The 20,710-nt window shown below is 49.1% G+C and overlaps 1 protein-coding gene across 10 annotated transcripts in view; it reads left to right on the top strand.

Moving 5' to 3' along the window:
• The window catches only part of TNRC6A (trinucleotide repeat containing adaptor 6A), a 126,453-nt gene that overhangs the window by 65,590 nt on the left and 40,153 nt on the right, over nt 1-20,710 (top strand). For 6 of the 10 annotated variants that reach the window (XM_019750173.2, XM_019750175.2, XM_019750174.2 and 3 more), the window contains 2 exons: nt 7,228-7,318; nt 15,166-15,187. In XM_019750173.2, the coding sequence (XP_019605732.2) occupies nt 7,228-7,318; nt 15,166-15,187 (113 nt within the window). The remainder of the gene's footprint in view (nt 1-7,227; nt 7,319-15,165; nt 15,188-20,710) is intronic. The other 4 variants (XM_074322876.1, XM_074322874.1, XM_019750172.2 and 1 more) reach the window with 2 other exon arrangements.

Raw genomic sequence — 20,710 nt, 5'->3', positions numbered from 1 at the left:
GCCTTCTGGCACTGTTTCCTAGTCTCTGTTTTTGAAGACCTTGGTATTGTTCACCGAGTACAGGCTAGTTATTTGGTGGCATGTCCCTTAGCCTGCGTGCGTGATGTTTCCTCTTGATTAGGTTCGGGGGCCTTTTTGGCAGGTAGCGCAGAACTGGTGTGTTTGCTTAGTGTATCTGAGCAGCAGGTCCGGAGCTCGTGGGTCCCGTCACTGGTCATGGGAACTTCAGCTGTGCTCGGTGAAGGAGGCCCCTGTCGGTTTTGCCTGTGAAGTTAGTGTTTCCTCTGTGTAATTACTAATGATGTTGTTGGAGGACGTGAGACTATGTAGATACCTTGTCTCTCATCACGATTCTTGTGTGGCTCAATGGAGCGCCACATAGGGGCTTTCGAAGTCTGTGAGTCTTGCTACGTGTGGACCTTCTGCTGTGGGGCCTGTGCCTTGACCCTGTTCATTCATTCATTCATTCATTCATTCATGTCAGGAGGGACTCATGGGTTCTTGGGTTATTCAGTGGGTTGTAATCCTTTACTAGCACCACAGCAAGTCCTCGAGTGACGCCGTCCTGTTGTAACATTGATGAGATGCTGTAGGGATGTCAACATTTAACCACGTCTGCTGGGGCACAGTTGGTTTCGTTAGGCCATTTTGCTTCAAGTTGCAGAACCCACGCACTGTGTTAAGTGGGGGCTTACCTGAGTTTCATGGCTCAGAGGATGGGCTAGTGGAAACCCCCCCTGGAGCTCAACCGCCTTCTTTTGGAAGAGATCCAGACTCTATCACCTGGTCCTCACTGCTGCCGCTTTCCGTCCTAGTTCGCCTTCGTTCTGGAGATGAAGGTGTGCTGACTCTTCACTGCCACCCGTGCCCTCAAGGCTAAGCTCTGCCGATGCTTCAGGCTTCGAAGTCAAATGCCATCTGGAAACACACACGGTGTCCTGCCGCCCTGGTCCCTGTCCTCTTCCCCTCACGTTCCCCTCACAGCTCGTCATTTTACGTGTGTGCGGCGGTTACAAGCACGTGGGCTACACGCTCGTGTCTCCTCCCCTTTAACGCACAGGTCGTGTGCTGAGCCTTCATTGTGTTTTCCCAGTTGGCTGGACACCTTCCACGTCCTTTCGTACCTGGACGTGGAGACCTTCTTTATCTGTTTTACAGCCGCATAGTATTCCGTCATGGATGTACCGTTTTATGTAACCTCTTCGGTATTTGTGGATATGAACTACCTGTGACTGTAAGCTAGCTTCTCGTTACCCCATCCGTATCACCTTCTCTGATTCCTTTATTTCTCAACCTCTTTCTACCTCCAAGTAGGTACGACCCTTTTTATTTTATTTTATTTTTTAAGTGCATTTTTTAAAAAAACTTTTATTTAAGTGTGCTTTTCCAGGACCCATCAGCTCCGAGTCATGTAGTTGTTTCAATCTAGTGGCGGGCGCAGCTCACAGTGGCCCATGTGGGGATCGAACCGGCGACCTTGTTGTTAAGAGCACCGCACTCTGACCAACGGCGTTAACTGGACGCCCCCAAGTACGAGCCTTTTTACAAAAACAATCCTGAAAACCATTTTATCCTTTTCACTTTATATCGCTGCTAAAGTTTTTGATAAACGTATCTGAACCCTTGACTTCACTCTAACCTACTTTTGCTGCAGTTGGGTTTCCGTTTCTCCTACCTGGTGAAGCAGAGTTTTGAGGTGACCTGTTGTGTAGCGCTTGGCTGGCTTTGGCAATGAACTTCAGTGTGGGAGGACTAGAGGAGGGAAACAGAATGGGGCGTCGACCAGCAGATGGAAAGGGAAGCAGGAAACGGAGAAAAGAGAAGGAAAGTGTAAGGGGAAACGTAGGTGCAGGACGTTTTTGGCAGAAGGCGTGAGATGTATTTTTGTAGCTCGCCTGTAGCGTAAACTGGCTTCTGTGGGAAGACGAGCCGCGTGTGGGCCGTTCCCGACTGGTCGGCTGGTCGGGCCTGCTGGGAAGGTGCCTGTTTTCTCTTTTCTGGAGCAGGATAGAAGCATCTGACTCCTGTCCCATGATTGTTACTGACAGCAGCGTCTCCATTTAAAATGTTTTGCTTTCTAAAATCTGGAGTTGTCATTAATACATGTCTCCCTTTTCTCATTCTTATGAAGAATGTGAACCATTCTCACTTCTTATGATTAGCTTGGATTTGTCCTTTGCTATTCGTTTCTGCTACCACCATCGGGTTTCGGACGTTACTCATTGACTCGGATTCCTGCAACAGTCTTCTCCCCTGTTTGTTAAGTGATTTGATTTTCTACTTCTACCCAGCGTTTTCCTCCCCTCTTGTATCCACGTCAGTAGTGGGTTCTGAAATTGCCATGCTGACGGCCCCCGTGCTTTGCTGCTTCCCATGCCGCTGTGAGCTCCCTGCCTGAAAAGGCCCAGCTCCGGCTAGAAACCTTGCCTGTTCTTCAAGACTCAGATCAACTTCTTACTGCTCCTTGCAGCTTTCCAGAGGCATGTCTGACGCTCCCAAGCTGGATACCAGCCTTTAGCACACGGTCGTGTATTTCCTTATTTAAGTGTATTCAGTACTTGTTTCTATAGAATTGTAATTGAAAATCACATTTCCTACTTGGGTTGTCCGTGCACAGCAGACTGCTTGGTTTGCAGGAGTCCCTAAGTACGTGCTTTTGGTTTGTCGATTAAACGTTGCATAGGTTATTATTAAATAATCTGGATGCAGTCAGCGCGGCCAGGTACCTTAAGGGTCTGCTCCCTCCGCTTCCTCCTGCCCTGTGCCAAACGTGTACTTCAAACGGGGTTTTCTTTTTGTTTCTCTAGCATGCTATACCAATCTGGACTCTGACCTCTTTTGACTCAGCAGTATGTCCGGGAGCTCCCTCTCTGTAAAGCTGTGATTGTTGGGGGTCCCAAGACCACCCGCAGGTTTGATGGTTTACAGGGAAGACTCGCAGGGCTGGGCGTTTGGACGTGCCCCTGTGATGCGTCACAGGAAGAGTAGACAGCAGAGTCGGCAGAGGCACGGAATCCAGAGGAAACCAGGTGCAGGCTTGTCCAGGAGTTCTGTCCCCGTGACGCCACACAGGCCGTGCTTAGCTTCTGTAGCAGCACATTTGACAATGTGTGTGAAATGCCTACAAGAAACCTCATAGAAATGTCAGTGCCCGAGGTTTCTACAGGGGGCTGGTCCCTCAGGCAGCCTCTGCCCAACATGGACCCAAACACCGGGCTCCACTAGGAAAGCGGGTCTTCAGCATAAAGCCTGTGGCTGGGATCAGCTCGGCTGCGGCGGGAGCCTCCCTGAAGTCCAAGCTCCTGGATGCCAGCCCGGAGCAGCTCGCCCTCGCCCAGCCCCTCTCGCCTCCGTGGCACCGTCTGCACAGCGCGGAAACCGCTGCCGCCTTCCCTAGGGCCGCGGAGTGGTCAGTGCGAGGCCCTACTGCACGGCACTGGGCTAGTTTGCAGGGGTTTTGGGTTTTGTTTTTTTGTCCAGTTCCTTTCCTTGAGGCTTAGATTGGAATTGGGTCATGAACGTGGTGACACTGAGATGCTGAGTGTCAGCAGATACTTCCAGGTTGCTCAGCGGAGGGCTTTACAGCCCACGCTTCCAGCAGCAGTTTACAAGGATGCCCCTAGAAGCGATGACTTGGCGTGATCACGGTGGGAACGCAGGAAATCTGAGGCTGCGCCAAGGAGAGCAGGACGCTGCAGGACGGTGTGAGGCCCTGCTGTGTCCTGCAGTCACCTGCGACCCTGGCCTCACCCTCCTGCTCCCAGGCTCTTGGCCCTCACCCACCTGCTGCTTCTTTTCTCCAATTTCCGGCCTGGCTGCCTTTCATCACTGGCGTGGAGGTGTGTGCTGGTTTTGTCTTTTGTTATGCAAATTTCAAACTCACAAATAGAACTCGCCAGAAGTAGGAACCACGGCTCCTCAGCCAGCTTCGGCAGTTGCCAACCTTTTGTTTCATTTTTCTCTTTTCTTTTTTTGGGGGTGTGGGGCGGGGCCTGGAGTACTGAAAGTCAATCCTAGACTTTATAGTGTTTAAACACTTTTGTACTAACTTACAAAGACAATGCATGCTTACCACAGCATTTTAAATAGAGATGTTCACTTTTAAAAACTTAATTTCTCTACATACTTAGTCCAGTTGTGAGGTTACGCAGATGTTCAAAGTTCACAGGTATTTCCTTGTCTTCCTCTAAATTTGTACAAAGCTAAACAAATACCCAACTTAAAAATTATGAATGACGTTGTTCACAGTTCTGCAACTTGCTTTTTTCCGTCTAACAATATGCTGGGCCCGTCCCTTCCGATCTGCGAACAGGTCGACTCCTTTTCACTACAGTGCTGTGCTGTGATAGGACGGTTCTTTACTGCTGAACATTCCGGTTTTCTGCTTTTCAGCCCTTGGGAAATGGCCTCGTGTACTTGAGCTGTCTTACTGTCAGCTACATGCCGAAGAAGAGTGGGGTGGCTGGTTAGAATATATATGTACAGCTTTCATTGTTAAAGCTATTGCCATATACTGTCCAAGAAGTGTTAGGAGTTTTCTACGAGCAATATAAGAGAACCACTTAACTTTCATTCTTGCCGGCACTGGACATTATTACTCCTGAACGTTTTTGCCAATTAAATTAGCTTTAAAAACTGGTGTAGCATTAAAGTTTTAATTTGCCCTTATTTGGAAGAAAAGTCAGCAACTTATTAAAAAAAATACTGCGTTGGGTTTGTGCTAGCAAATACAGGTTTGGTTCAATCCTAGAAAATCCATCGGTACAGTTAAATCCTATCAGCCATCAAAAGACTAAATCATATAACCATTTCCATAGATACAGAAAAGAAATCTAATAAAATACAGCGTGCACCCATGGCTGATTCTCCCAGCAAACCAGAAGCAGAACAGCCTTTCACCTTTTAAATATTAAATTCAATCAGTTGACATTAATACTTGAAAAAAGTTTAATGCTTAATTTTTTCATACTTATGCACATGGCTCAGAAATTAAAATATATCCAAAGGTTTATACAGTGAGACCGCTCTTCCTCTGGTTGGTCTCCCATCTGCCTACTTCCTCTCGCACCCTCCCCCACAATCACTATTAGTTCCTTCGGTGTTTTTTCAGTCATTTTATACAAATACAGGTAACTAGGAATATGTAGCTTCTTTCTTGCTTTTTACACAAACAGTAGCGTACTATGTACTCTGTTGCTCACCTGCTGTTCCTCCTAGGGAGGGTTTTTGAAGGACATTTTTGCTAATTTCTGATACTTTCTAGATACCTTCCTATTTCTCTCTCTCTCTCTCTCTCTCTCTCTCTCTCTCTCTCGCTCGCTCTCGCTCTCTCCCCTTTAAAAAAAAAGCTATTGAATTCCTCGAATATGGGACGTTATAGCTACTCACTAGTTTGTGGTCTAGTTGTTTCTCCCGCAAACATTCATGTAATCAAAATACTGAAATTGCTCTTAAGACCACCAAGGCCTGCTCGCCTCGTGTGCAAACAGGGGCTGCCCAGGGCATGTCTTTGATTCTTGAGCTATCCTTGCTCCTGAGCACACTTCCCGGTGTTCCTGGAACTTGGATACTTTGTCTTTCCTGCAGTACATTCTGCTACCAGTGTCCTTGTAAAAGGTAGAAGGAAATCAGAAAGGACAGTGGCGGCACACAGTCTGGGGGAACGACAGAAGCAGGAAGGTCAGTCACTAACCTGGCTGCAGGGAAAGCATTTATTCCAGTCCTTTCCTTGGGAGGCTCGTGGTGTGGGGGAAGGGAGAGCACGACTTCGAGAACCAAAGTTCTGTCCACACCAGCTGTGTGGCTTTGGAGAAGTCACTCAGCCTTTCTGAGCTTCCGTTTCTTCCTCTGTCATCTTTGAGAAGGTACCCCTTAAGTGGGGACACACAGCATGGTCACTGACTCTGTGACACTCGCAGAGTGGACGGCTCCCGCCGCGGGGCCTCGTGGCACCGGTGATGCTGGCTGCAATGTGGGCAGGTGTCCGCGATGGGCCCCTGAGCCCTGGCTGACCTGTCAGCCGCACTCCTTCCGGCAGGCGTGGTAAATGGGCAAGTCGGTTGTCCTGAGTGAGTCTGTCCTCGTGTGTAAATCTGAAACCTGAAGTGCTTGGGCACAGGTGGTGTGTTTCCGCTTCTCCCGTGGGCGTTCTGAAAGAAGAGGTGTGGGAAGAGGGGTTCGTGGCTTTGATGACCGAGCCCTGTGCTTGCAGCGGTGGCTGATGCTGGAAAATTTCCTTGAGGAAATGTGGTCCATCTTTTAAGTACTAACGAGACCCTTTTCGGCCTGGAAAATACTTGCTAACCTTATCAAAAAGCCTTCAAAATCAAGTTTGAGGAGGGAGAAAAGATTCCAGGTCGCCCGTAAGGGAACATCCTAGAGAGTGAAATTACAGTGACCAAGGACGAGAGTAGAAAAGGATTGTCTGCGACTCACGGAGCACAGACACTGCACGTTCCGGAGGTTTCCGCATATTAAGAGCCCACAGTGTGGTGACAAAGGTGGGATGAAGGAAGAGCCTTTTGGGTGCCACTGAGAACCGGTGCCGGGCTCAGGACGCGGCAGGCACGCGGGCTGACTGGAGGCCCGTAGGTAGCGAGGAAAGGAGACGGCAGACACATTGTGTGTCCTTTGGAAGCCCCGGGCCAGAGGTTCTGTTGACCACCTTGAGTATTTGTGATTTGAAGAATTGAAACAAACTTATGTAATGAGTGCATTGTTGTTTCCCATCTTTCTAGAATACTTTGGAATGTTTATAGAATATGAAGTGAGGATAATGCTGAAAAACATCAGCTATGTATGAATAACTTGTGTTCTAAAAACAATTTCAAAGCTTTTCAGAATGAGGAAAGCCAGAGACAGCCCAGATGCCGGGCAGGAGAGGGTTGTGGGGGTTCCGGGCACTGCCTTTGGCAGTGGGGGCCACGCTTACACTCTAGAACCGGAGGCAGCAGCTTGTGTCCCTGTGTCACATTTGCGAGTTTTAAGACGTCTTCCTTGATATGACATTAACATGAAAGCTCCACTGCTTGTGACTCACTAGAGAAGACACTGAATGGCGGCTGTACCGGCCGTACCGTTAGGCTGAGGGTGGAGTGTGTGTTTGTTCCGTGAGTGATGACAGAAGAATGGCCGCGTCTTTCCTTTCAGTGAGAGCGAAAGTGAATGTGTGCTACATGCTTTTACTCCTAATGCTTCTGGGAACGTTAACTACATTGTGTGGTGCAGGAATTTAGTGCAAGAAGAGGAACAGTTGATGGAAGAAAAGAAAAGGAAAAAAGACGACAAGAAAAAGAAGGAAGCTGCTCAAAAGAAGGTGGTATGTGTATAAACCAATTATTTGTATTAAGCAGTTTAAACAGACTTACAAAGACATTTACTCTCACTGGGTTGTTTTAAAGCAACTTGATTTAATGTTTTAACTTTAGTGGCGTTTTCAAAAAATATTGAATGTCTTTGGATATGCATATATAGTAACTTGCCAAGTGTGTACAGTTTAATTAACTTAATGTGTCATTCTTTAACCTTGCTGGTAGTTTTTTCAAAGGTAAGTGCTTTACGTAGGTCTTTGCCTGTCAGTTAGCTGCTGGCAGGCCTGCACAGGGCACAGTTCTGTAGGTGAGCAGGGCGGGCTTGCACAGCGGGGCTTGGAGCCTGACCTCCACGTGACCTGCAGAACTGTGTGTCCTTGGACTTTATGTAGCCTCTGTGGCCATAGGTTTCTTGTGTTTTGTAAATGAGAATGGAATTAAATGAGAGGATGTAATACATACTCATAATAGGAAATAAAGTAATACAGGAATGCAGTAATAAAGGAAATAGTAACACACATAATTGGAAATAAAATCTCAGTTTCCTTTTTCCTTTTTGTTTAGTACCTGGACTGATTTGTTGCAGAAGATCTCTAGCCAGTATGTTGTCAGAAACTAACCAAAACAATACAAATTGCAGAAAATGAAAATATGATATCCGTAATTATAAAGATTTTATAAGTTACTGCTAAAGGCTTATGACAGTTAACTACGTACTCCTGTGGAGTCAGGGTTTCAGGGACCTTCAAAATGCTCTAACAGACCCAGTGAAGTACCAGCCCATCCTCTGTTCTAGTGGGAAGTTGTGACTTTAGTTTTTAATACATCCCTCGTGTGTGCCGGGCGCTGCTGGGACTGGGTATGGACCTCAGCAGCGCACTCGTTCCCCGTTCCTTCACAGGGAAAAACGTCAGGCACGAGACTAGTGGGAGGGAGCTGTCAGAGCAGAGAGCAGTGCTTTCTCCGCCTGAGCAGCCAGGGGCCTGGGCAGGCTCTTAGACTAGAAGTGAGCCAAGTGAAGAAGGAGCAGAGTAGACAAGGACTCCATCAGAGTAACCTCAGAGGTAGGCGTCCGGAGCCTTGTGCTAAGTGTGGGTCTTGACGGGGTCTGGGTGGGGCAGTGCAGAAATGTCGGGATGAGGTTGCAGAGGGTGGTGGTAGCTGTCAGCTCCTCACGGGGTTTTGACCATTGAGCTTCCCTTGGAAAATTGTGGAACCGGATTGGAAAGGGTAGAAAGTAGACCCTGAGCTACGGGTGAAAGGACTGGTACAGGGATCCACAGAAGTGACTGAAGACATCGGAAGGGGCAGGGCCCTACATTGCCTCTTAGGCTCCAGACTGAGTGACTGAGTCCATTTTGGGAGCTGGTAACCAGGTTGGGGATGCACGGAAGGGGTGGAGAGCTGCACGCAGTCCTCGGGGACGTCGGGGACGTCTTTTCATCGTAAGGCTGATGAGGTGCTGTAGGAGCTTAACTCCTGTCCACGCCCAGACACCTGTGGTGCGGTGGGTTTTGTGATATTCCTTCCGCCCCGTTCTAGGAATTAGCGGGGGTAAAGTGAGGACGTGCACGTTGCAGCTCTGGGCAGGCGGGGCGGGGTCCAGAGCAGGGGGCATCAAGACCGAGGCCACAGGTGACTCCAGCGTGGGCCCTTGGTTGCTCTTAGGAGTGGCTGGGGACAGACGTGGCAGTGAGCGCCATCGTCGGCTCCTCGTCCGGTCTCCCTGCTGTCTGACAGCCACGTCACAGCACTGCACTATGAGGCCAGACCGCCCTGCATAGGGGGTCCGTGCCTTGGCCGCTGTGGGGCCTGTGGACGCAGCAAGGCCTTTGCAGTCTGCTTAGCATTTGTTACGGAAAAGTTCTCTCTCAGTGTCAGGTTGGGGGACGTCTGCATCAGACTCGCCTTCCGTGGTGTGGAGGCCATTTACTTACGGAAAAGAGCTGCTAAGAAACTTCGGGAGTCACTGAGGAAGGCGTTGGTGTACTTCACTTAGTGGCAGTGGCTTGCCACGCATGGGCTGTCGCGTGGGCCCTGCGACCCTGCTTCCAAGCGACCTGAGGTCAGCTGCGAAGTCAGGATGTGCCTGCAGTGCAGAGAGAAGAGGCCTAAGGTCGCTTACGGTGGAGCCTGTTTGTGTGGAATTGACCCTCTTTACTGAGGAAATTCTAAGAAAAGGGAGGGCTGGCTGGAATGGTTTCTTTGCATGTTGTGTTTTTAAACTATGCAATGGGAGTATAGTGTTTAAGTTGCAGCGTACAGATGATGGCTCTGGTGGTTACAGTGCGTCTTTACACTCCTTCACATCCAGTCTCTGAGTCACCACGCGAGTGTCTGTAACACATGCGCGATGATTGTCCCTGCTGTTTGGCTGCTGACCAACTCTTAAGTGACAGCTTTCATGTTCCTTCCCCTCCCGCCCTCCCGCCCCGTGTGGTCCAGGCTCTCCCCTCAGCCTAGTCCTAGGGCCACCATCAGAGGCTGAGAGGCGGGGGGTTTCCTCCATTGCCAGGTGCGCAGACAGGGCTGTGAGCCCCTGGACGCAGTGAGGCAGAGGTGACGCAGTGGTGCTGAGTGCAGTGGGCCCGGCTGCCACTGCTGGTGCCACTGCCCTTCACATCCCCCGTTTCCAGCCACTGGTGAAGCGAGGACAGCTGCTATTCTATACGCTGTTGCCGAGCAGCTTTGAAAACCACACACAGCCCTAGGCCGGCACACTTCCAGCCCACACGAAAGATTGTGAGTGAAACACTTTTAAGACAAGTTCCTCAAGCTCATCTACTGTCTGCAGTAGATGCCAGCAGGTGGATCCAGGTAGGTGACAGACGTCTACAGAAGCCAGGTAGGCAGGCCGGCCCATGGTATACATGTTGGAGGCTAAACTCTCTACAGGAAAACCAATCTGCCTGTCTCATGTCATCACTTAAAAAAAGGATGTATTTAATTTCTGAGAAGACTTCAGATGCTATGTGTTCTAATCCGTTATTTTATATGCAAGGACCCCGGCAGTCAGGTGAGTGAGGTGGCACAGGGGTTCATCGGGGAGCCAGAACTAGGAATGGCACTGAGACCTAAGTCCCTCAGCTGGTGCTTTTCCAGAGCTTAGTGACATGGTCTCATCCTGTTGCTACAGGACATTATCTGATACTTTTACTTAATTTTTCACAATCTAAAGGTGAACTTTAAAACTGGAGATAGTACATTGTGGTAATTTTATAAGGCTTTTAAAAGGTCTTTATGCCATGAATACAGAGAACTGTAGTCTTTTAAAGAAATGTAACTTCAGACCATGAGGTATTTTTATTTTAAATGAAAAACCAGATATCGCAACTGCTTACATAAATGATTAGGCACCAGCAAGGTTCACTACAGTATTTTTACTGTGATAGTTTCTCTTCTTTTGTCTCCTGTTAAAAGATAAATATAAAAATATATTTATATAAAAGTAATATAAATATATTTAAATTCCCCTTTAAGGAAATTTTACACAAAATGATTTTTATTATATTTCAGCCCCAGTACATCTCTAATAATAGAGATCAATGGATGGCTTTGTTTTTTATTCTTTTTTTTTTTTTTTTGGAAAGCCTTCTATTCCACATTTAAGAATCATGGCTATTTACTTATCTTCTGATTCTAAGACTCAGAAAATAACTTGAGATGGCGTGGGAGTGTGGAGTCTGTGCTGGAAGAGGAGCAGCAGCAGGAGCAGCGTTGTCACTGTAGGTTTATATCCAGGTTCTGTGTTTAGGAGACATTTCTGGAAGGAATCTTGAGGGAACTGTAGTGAGGAGGAAAAAGGAGGTGGAGAGGTGGGTTGATTCTGGAGGGATAATGGAGTGCGGCCTGCATGTGAAGCTTGTAACTGTAGTTCCTAGAAAGCATGTAATGGTTGTGCGCTGGAGAGAAGCACAATCCAGAGGGGGACCTTTCGGTGTTGAGACCATCTTGGTACTGTGTGAAGAGCTGAAGGGATTTTTATAGGCTTTGTGGATTCAAAAGTGCTTGATTTGAGTTTAGATGAGACTTAGGTTGTAGAAAACCTCTAGCTTCATTCCCCGTTTTGGAAATGGTGGTACTTTTCATGCCCCCCAAAGACCATTTTGCTCTGACCCGAGGGGTCACCTTCAGCAGTCCAGGCGGCTGTTTTTCCCAGGCAGCCTGCTGGTAACCGGCCCAGGCTGGAGCGTGATGCTCAGCTCCTCCGAGGGCCCTAGAGTTTCTCTTACAGCCCTGCCCCTTCTGTCAGCTTCCTGCAGCCATGGGCTGCATAAGGACAGACGGACAACGGGTCCAATAAGATTCTCGTGCAGCTGAAAATTCCTATTGCCTAGTGACCTGGGAGCCCTGTAACATTGTAGCCCAGCACAGTATGTAAATACCGTCGTGCTACAGTTGCCTCCAGCATTCAGTACAGGTAGCATGCCCTGCAGCTTTGTAGCCTAGGAGCTGTAGGGGAATAGTTTGTCACCCCCAAAGTAAGTCTCTTTTGCAGAAGGATTACTTTAAGGCTGATTAATTTTAAGAGACAGCAGATCTGGGAGAAGCTCTGACAACCAAGCAGCAGTTACCCTTTGTAATAGACACTGACATTTGTACGGGCGTCTCCCTCACTGAACCTGGAAGAGGGGGATGACCTCATTTCCAGAAGCCGGCAGTGCAGAAGGTGCCCACTTTCCCTGCTTTACTGGCGCCCCCAGCGCCCTCCGACTTCAGCTGAACATGGTATTTAAGGTGGTGGCTTCAGCCATTTGGGCGAGTTACCCAGTGTTCCTGGGTCTCTTAGAAGATTTTTTCCTCTCCTACAGCACACTCGGCTCTACACCAGGTGTGCACTCGGCCCTGCCCCCCAGCCCAGGTGTGCACTCGGCCGCACCACTTAGGTCTGTGTAAGTGCCTCCATGGCGTTCGCACAATGAAATCACCTCACGACCCAGTTCTCGGGACAGACCCCCATCATTAAGCCGTGCATGGCTGTATTCTTTTTCTTTTAAAACTCATTTTATTCAGCAGACATGGGTTCTAGACTGGGAGCTTTTGTTAAGAAATCGTAGAAAAGCTCTCTGACCACGAGTTACCTACCTCATTTAAAGCAGTTGAGTTGAACTAGTCGTTCCTATTCGAATACCGGGCACTGTTAAGACATTGTAGGTGATTAGAGCTAGAAGAAAGCAGGACTTGGAGGCCGTTTCCGAATGGGAAACAGGACTGAGCCAAAGCGTGGTGGGCGTGGCTGTGGCAGCCGCAGCTGCTGGTACCTGCAGATGCGCTGCGCTCCTCATAGTCAGTCACCTCATTTTAAGCTCAGCCACACTGAGGGGAGTGTTTCTGTTCTTGTCTTGTAGGTGAGAAACCCAGCGTTAGACAAGTTAGCTAATTTTGGCCAAGGTCACACAGTGTCAGTGGTAGAGCCAGGATTCAAAGCCAGGCAGTCTGTCCTCAGACTCAGAGCTCTTACCCACCGGAGCATCTTAGGGATGGAGCCATGGGGACGGGGGTGGGGTGCAGAGCCCCCCAGAAACGAGGCACCTCGCGTGCTGTGTGTCTGCCCCCGTCTGGTGCCTTCATTAACAAGTGCGGCCTGGGGTGAATTGCTTGTGGAACCACAGCTCAGGTTTGTTTGGTTTTTAAGGGAAAAAAGTCTTCAAAATGCAAATCATTTCGTTTCTAGACTTTCCAGAGTCACTTCATTCTGTTGCGCAGGAGGCCCCACAGTGACATCTCATGTTGGAATAGATGTTTTTATATTTTACTTGAGCCTCGTAATAGCCCTGAAAGGTGAGCTGTTTGAGGAATTAGGAAGCTGAGACCCAGAAAGTTTAAATGGCAAGGTCATTTAGAAGTAAAAAAAAGAACAGTTGAAATTAATTTTAATATATTTTGTGTAACCCAGTATACAACCCAAATATTACTATTTTAACACCTAATCAGTATAAAATATTAATGAGGCTACCTCACCTTTTTAAACACTAAATAACAGCAGTCTGCTATGTATTTTATACGTATCCATTCGGGCCAGCTGTTTTTCAGCGGTCAGCAGCCACATGTGAATTGCAGCTACTGTTTTGAACGGGCCAGATAAGTACTCTTAGATTCACTGAACCCACTTGGAAAGTTCTCTTATTGCTTTGAGGAATATGCTGGGCCTGGAGCAACCCACAGAAACGCACTTTGAAGAAATGGAGCTGACAGCGTTAGGTGCTAGCCTTCCACTTCCCTGTGTTAGTCATGTGCATGGGCAGACCCCTTCAGGGGTCCCTTGGGTGCCATCTCTGTGGATGACAGCAAACTGAGTGAGACCCAGCGTGTGCTGAAGCGTACGGAGTTTTCCAGAGGAGCTGCCCAGTGAGGGTCGCTGGGGTGGGAGACCAGTACTGTAAGTCAGGGAGTCAGTCCTGCCATCACGGCTCCGTGGACTGTAGCTTTGTTTTCTTTGAAAGTAAACTGTGGAAGAGGCGAGGAGAGTTTAAAAACATGTATTTTCAAAATGCCGAATAATTTTTATGCTAATATTTTGGCTTCGGAAAATTATGTATCTTATTGTTTGACACGATACTTTTAATACTTCCGAGTATTCATGTACGGAGTTCTCTCTAATAAGATTGTTTTACTACTATTAGATTTTTAAAACAATCTCCAGAAATAAGTTAAGTGTTCGAGCTAGTTGACTGGCCATTTGCCATTGTCCTCCAATCAATTTTTAAAAAACATTTGATCCCCAAAAAGTGAAAGACGAGCCTCCATTATTTAATGTATCAGTCGTGCTGTAAAATGTGCTAAAGCACCTCAGTGCCGGGCTGACTCTGGCTTTCCGGGAAAAGTTTCATGTTTGGTGTGCCATCAGCGCAGGGGTGGTTACCATACAGTTCTTTGCCGTATAGTCCCGTAATGATGTAATTCAGAAAATGGTAATCCAGTAACACTAGCCTAATATGACTAAGCAAGGGGAGTTGTCCCATCCCATGGTGGGCAATGAAGAAATGCTTTACCTTCACTTAGAAGCAATTCCTAGTTTTCTTAGTTACTAATAATTCAATCTTAGTCAGTCTTTCCTCCCTGCCTATCCTGGTATCTTTTATGTTTTGGGCTCACATACAATTGGTCTGAATCAAAAAGGTGACCTCTGTCCATAATCAGTTCTTTCTTTCGGAGACACCTGCGACAGCCCCCCTCGCAGGTGTGTCAGGCACAGAAGTGGGGGCAGGTGCAGGACAAGGGGCTCAGGTCTCTGCTTACCGTGTGAACACGGTGATTCAGTGAGGTGTCAGGTGGGGCAGGAGTGACAAATGTGTGTGAAGCTTTCCCAACCAGAATACTTACGAGTTAAGTATGCTTAACTGTCATAGCAGCCTAACCTCCAGGAGTAAAATTGATTACTAATTTGGCCAAAGTGGTTATCTGCAGCTTTTCTTCCAGAAAACTTAATTCATCTTCTATCATTTGCAACAAGAATTTTTGAAGCCGTTTAAACATACTACAGAACTCGTTAGATCCATTAAATGGAAAGGTGACAATTATATAAAAATCACTTTAAAACTAAGCAATGAGAAAAGTGCAGTCCCGTTTTTTTAATTGTACATTGTCATACAAAGATGTGCATTGTGTTTACAGAAACATTCAAAACATTTTTATTGATAAACATTGTATCGGGGCCAGTCGGACACATCTAGGGGGAAAAGCACGCTTTCTTTGCATATCTTTTCCTATGCAGTTCATGAAAATGACATATTCCTCATTTAATAAAAGTGTATATATCTTATATAATAGTGATATATGAGCATTTTTATCATAACAATCCATTTCTTTCGGTTTCATATTTACATTGTTTTTTGTTTGTTTGTTTTTATTTTAGGCCACTGAACAAAAACTCAAAGGTACGTTGTTTAAAGCTATTTTTTATTTTATTTTTTTCATGAAAGCAAGGTTGTTGATATGCATTTTTATTCAAGTCTAGGGTGGGAGAGAGGCGAGATGAAAGACTCAGTGTGGGGCCAGATTTCTCCCGGGACGCTGCCCAGGGTCAGCCTTTGGGGGTTCTGCCCGCCATGCGGATCCTGAGGTAGAACAGCTGCCTCAGGGCCACCTCACTGCTTCCTGCCTTGGAGCACTTGTGCCTTCCTTGTCCCGAGTCATCTTGGGGGGCTGCTCTAGGGCTCCCCCGTCCTGGGCACAGTCCTCATTCTCTGCTCACTGCTGTCCCTACTCCCTCCTGTGGGCAGACACTGAGCTCCATTCTGTGCTGTCGCTGAAGGCTCTGGGCTCCCCCCTGCGGACACGGCATCGGGAGGACCAGCGCGCGGCACACCGGGCAGAGTCCTGGGAGGGAAGGGAAGGGGCCAAGGGGACAGGAGCCGCCCGCCTTCCGTCCCCTCCCGCTCCTGGGAGTGGCTGCCTGGGGAGGACGGGGAGGGCTCGGGACTCTGCGCGCTGAGTGCGCTGCACGGACAGGTGTCTGCGCTGGGCGCCCCCTTTCGTGTGAGGTCGGCGCGGCCGGGCGCACTGTGGACGCCTGAAGGGCGCAGCGGTGCAGTGTTTTCCTGCGAGTGCAGTCGTGGGACGCGATGTGATTGGCTGAAGTGAACGCGCCTCCGGAGCATAGAGGGTGCTGACTAGCGTAACATGGGGTGAAGGGGCCCCTTGAGATTGGGGACCTCGAAGGAGGAAACAGTCCAAAGAACGAAGTGGCAGAGGGTCAGCGTGCTGAGCACAGGGACAGGAAATGGCGTGACGCTGCGTGCCGTGGCCGTGGCCCTGGCACATCAGCACCCACTGGGGAGTGGGCGGGTTGCGGGGTTTCCCGGAGAGGCGGGGGGGGGGGGGTACAGAGGCCTGTGTCCTGTGTGGGCTGCGGGGCCGGGACTTCCACAGGCAGCGAGGGGCCGTGGGAGAGTGGAAGGAAAGGCGGGGCGTGGCTGGTTTCCTTGTGGTTTTGTAAAGCTGTCAGTCACACGTGGACAGTGCTGCCTGAACGATGCGTCTGAGCAGAAAGGGACGCTGGGCAGAGGAGGCAGGCAGCCAGCGAGGGGTGTTCAGAGAGTGAGTGCGGGCGTCGGGGGCGTGACGCGTGCAGTGGGCGCACCGGGGGCCGCGTGCTGGCCGGCGGGAGGCGGCAGAGTCGGGGCGGTGACCACAGGCAACCTCGTCAGTAGTGCCCCGCGCCTTCTGAATGGCCATGCAGGCCGTGGGCGCGGCGGGTGGGGGGCGGACCGTGGGGTGTACTTACCAAGTGCTGAGGTCGGAAGAGGGATGGAAGGTGATAGAGGGCTTTGCACCGGGACGTCTAAGGACGTTGCAGGCTGTGCAGTGATGTGGGGGGTCACTGTCCCCCGACTTGAGTGGGAGCGTGACCACGTCACTGCCCTGAGAGCCGCACTCGCCCACCACTCCCCTGTGCAGGCCCTGCCCTCCTCCCCCCCCCCCTGCGGCCAGCCCGCTTCCCCTGGTCTGTTCACTTCTCAGCATTCTCCTCCCGCCCAGCTTCCTTCCTGTTTCTTTTTCATCCATCTCTCAGCCAGGGATGCCTTTCAGCATTTCCACACCTCTCAGCTCATCTGCTAAGGGGTCGCACTAACTTTTTCATTCTTGGGGTGATGATGTATCTTAAATTGGGGGCCCTCGATTGTATTACGTTTTAGATGTTTGACTGGCCCGTGGACGTTTGTCTCCAACGTGATCTTTGAATGCCTGTTTATGTCCTTTCCTAACGTTAGTCACCCTTTCACATCCGTACATCACATGCGAACATAGTGGAATCTTCTGAGGATGTTAGGCCGAGCATGTGCAAGTCACTTCGGAGCATGTTACGTTGTTCGGCCAGCTGTTTTACTCACTTCACCCTTCTTTCGATGACAGCTCCCTTTATAATGGGTCCTGTTTGTTCCGATTCATGAAAATGTGCAGCCTCCCTCTTGCTGTGTGCGGTGTATGTGTGGCGGTCATGGTTCTGGGTCCGGTGATGAGAAAGCACCACCAGGACGCCCGTGGCACAGCCGTGGCCACGCAGTTGTTGGTGTTCACTAAACCTTGTGTTTTGGAATAATTTGGGATTTACAGAAGAGTTGCAGAGATCCTGCAGAGAGGTTCCCTGCACACTTCACCCAGTTTCCCAGTTACTGACGTCTGATGTTTCTGAGGTGCTGACTGAACCCAGCCGGGGTTAAGGTTGTGCTCTTTGCTCCCCTCCCTCCTTTCTGTTCCAGGATCCAGTGCAGGGCACACGATGCATTTAGTTGTCAGTCTCCTCTGGTGGCCACACAGTGTTGCTGTCATTGTCATCTTCTCACTTTTTAATCGATTGCCAGCGTTTAAAAATCAGGAAAATCCATCTGATCCAGAGCTGCGGTTTGTCTTTGCGTGTGGGAGACTCGGTACGAAGCCCAAGCTCAGTCACGTGCGGCTGGCGAGTCTGAAATGTGACCGAGGAACAGAGTTTTAATGTCATTGGACTGCGTAGCTCTAGAACCTTCTGGATTACTAAGAGTCGAGATCTTACTCCTCACCCTGGGCTTGCCCGTTAGGTGGCAGCTCCACAGAATCCCACCTGACGAGCTGTCCTTCCTAAGGCTGCTGCCCTTTCCAGCTGAACGATACTCTCCTATGTTGTCACTCAGTGGTACGACTGTTTATATACAACCTGGGTTTTTGTAATGTCCTAGATTAGATTCTTGACCGACTTTCTTATACGCAATCAGATGTTTCTTTCTAGGCACAGTGGGTTCGTGATTCATGTAATGAAAATATGGAGCAATATAATGAGTGACAATGAAATTCTTGAAAGTTTTATTCTTAACCTTGTGACTTGACCTGTGAGAAACTGTAAGGAGCATGAATAGAAGAATGTTGGAGTATTTGAAGTATTTTAAAAGCATGTGTGTTATGAATATTTCCTTGACGCAGTCGGGGAGGGAAGTGCTGCAGCTTGACAGCAGGTGTAGCAGAGGATGGACGGACTGAAGGTGCTCGTGGCCGGCACAGCACAGCGCAAAGAATGTCCTGGGAACTTGACCGAGAATAGAGGGCGTTTTCTACACTGGCTTGTTTTGGAGACATGGTGACTGTTCATTCCTCGCAAAAGAGGAAGCGCTGATACTTTTTGACAGATGCTTTTCTTTCCTCCATTATCTATCTATCTATCTATCTATCTATCTATCTATCAATCATTCCAGTGCTTTCTTCAGCTGATTTCGAAGCAGGCTATATTTCAGAGATTAATGAACCCCAGAGCTTCTAAAGGAGCTGAAGGGAGGCTGGGCTGGAAGCAGGAACAGAGCAAAAGACTTCTTTTCTGGTGATCGTATAGGGAAGCAGAGTTTATTACTGCTGTTCTCATTCTGGATTAAAAACTCAAGAAAATTGAATGAACATTTAAAACACATTTTTGTTCCTGCCACAGTAGAAAACCATTATTCTTACTCAATTCTCCCCTTACTGTTTTTTTGATCAAACACAGTCTCATTGCTTTTATCTGTTCATCTAGGGAGTGATCAAAACACTGACACGCTGCTAAATCAGCTACTTGCTGCATCCTCCTCACCAAGTGGGACGTCCTGACAGCTGACGTTGCGTCCCTGCCGTGTGCCATGCATGGTACTTTATGTGTTTCACTTAACCAAGGGGAGTGGTCTGGATTCTTCAGTGCCTGAGATTCGCAGCACGTACTGCGGCGGGGTCCTAAAGCCTCCTGTCCTCAGAGTCACTGGCCTTTCCGTAGAATTTGGGGACGTGGTGGGGGCCCAGGGGCGGGGCCACGGCAACAGACTGGGAACTCAGGGCAGCACATGGGGAGTGTTTGAAACCAGTGTGAGGGCAGGCTTCATCACTGTCCCAGCAGCTGTGAGCTGCCCTGTGGGGCTGCGGCGTGTGACCCCTAGTCAGAGGTAGTCAGGCAAAGGAAAGTTACGTGACTTGCTCACTAGTCGGTCATGCAGCTCATGAATGAGCCATGATTTGACGGCTGACTCGCCTGGCTCTGCTGCTGCTTTGGAAACAGCGCCGTGGTGTCACGAAAGGAACGGGAGTAGAAAGGCCGCACCATGGCTGTCTGCGGTGACGTTCCAGAAATGAGCTAAAGCACTGCGTCTTCTACAGTATTCCAGAAAGACCTTAGACTCGGTACTGTTTCCCTCTGGTTGAGCGCAGATAAATAAAAACAGTGTTGCGCCCGCAGCACAGCTGAGCTGGTGAGGAGGGGGCAGCTTTGCTGCACGTGAGGCGGCTGGCTTTTCAGGAATCTTTTCAGGAATCCGTAGAGGAAGCTTGTAAACTGCCGAGTCCATCTCTGAGTGTTGGTGAGAAAGAATGGGCGTTTTGAGGACCCAGCAGAAAGTTGATCCTAAAAGCGTCCTGTACACGCAGACCTCTATGCAGTAAAAACTGATAGCAGCGAGACTGACTGCTAATTCCTTCTGAAACGTCTCACACCAGCTCGTTAAGGGAGGTGTAAAGAGACTTCTGACGAACAAGCCACATAGCCTCCATTCATGCATTCTGCAAAAGGGTGGAGAGAGCCCCTTCTGGTGGCCTTGGGTGACAGAGAAGTCCCTTCTGGTGAATTGGGAAAGTTACAGGGCACAGTGTAGCCTTTGGGTCCTCCTGACATGACCCAAGGAAGAAAAGTGATTGATTTCTCCCCCTCCTGTTCATAAGAAATGCACTTCACTTTTTCAGTCATCGCTGCTGGTATCAGCCACGTTTCAGTCTCATGAGGTCTCCTTAGGAAACAAAGACACGAAAGACAATTGTGTGGTAACCTATTCTCCCAGATGTAGGGTCCAGGGAGTGCCACCGTTTCCTGATGTCCACTGTGTGCCACGCACTGTGTGGTCACTCTGTGTGTGAGCAGGACACGCCCGAGTCCTGCTCCCTTGCACGCGCTTGCTTCCATCCTCACCTCCGTTTTTGTTCAGTGAAGGTGAATCTCTTCACCGGTGACCTCAGCTTACCACTCCATTTTCTCCATGAAGTCTTAAGTTTCTGCATGGCCAGCCCTTGTGACAGTAAGGAAATTCAGGCACTTGGGTGGCTTGACAAAGGACTGCTGTACTGTGTAGATTTTCCAAGGAGAAGGCTCAGGCCAAAGGGCTGGATGGAGCCCATCGCCTGGCCTTGTTCACGTAGCAGCCCACGTAGGAGTGGTGTGCGGGGCTGCTCTGTGCGAATGCAGGAGAGCACGGTGCAGTCAGCAGAGTAAACTGCTGAGAACCCTGATTTGGGGCCTCAGGAGCCCGTACTTGTTGGAGGCTCTGGGAGCACCCTGCGCTTGTGTCCCAAGCCCTACGAGTCTGCCGTGAACAGGTGTTCAGTTTCAAAGACCACAAATCGGGAGTCTTCTGGTTTAAATATTGGAGTAGAGCAGGGTGGATTAGCAAGAGGAGCTCTGCCAGTTATCACCAGGTAGG

This window comes from Rhinolophus sinicus, linkage group LG18 (assembly GCF_036562045.2).
Source record: "Rhinolophus sinicus isolate RSC01 linkage group LG18, ASM3656204v1, whole genome shotgun sequence".
NCBI lineage: Eukaryota > Metazoa > Chordata > Mammalia > Chiroptera > Rhinolophidae > Rhinolophus > Rhinolophus sinicus.
The sequence above is the reverse complement of the archived record's forward strand: the minus strand, read 5'-3'. Positions and strand labels throughout refer to the sequence as shown.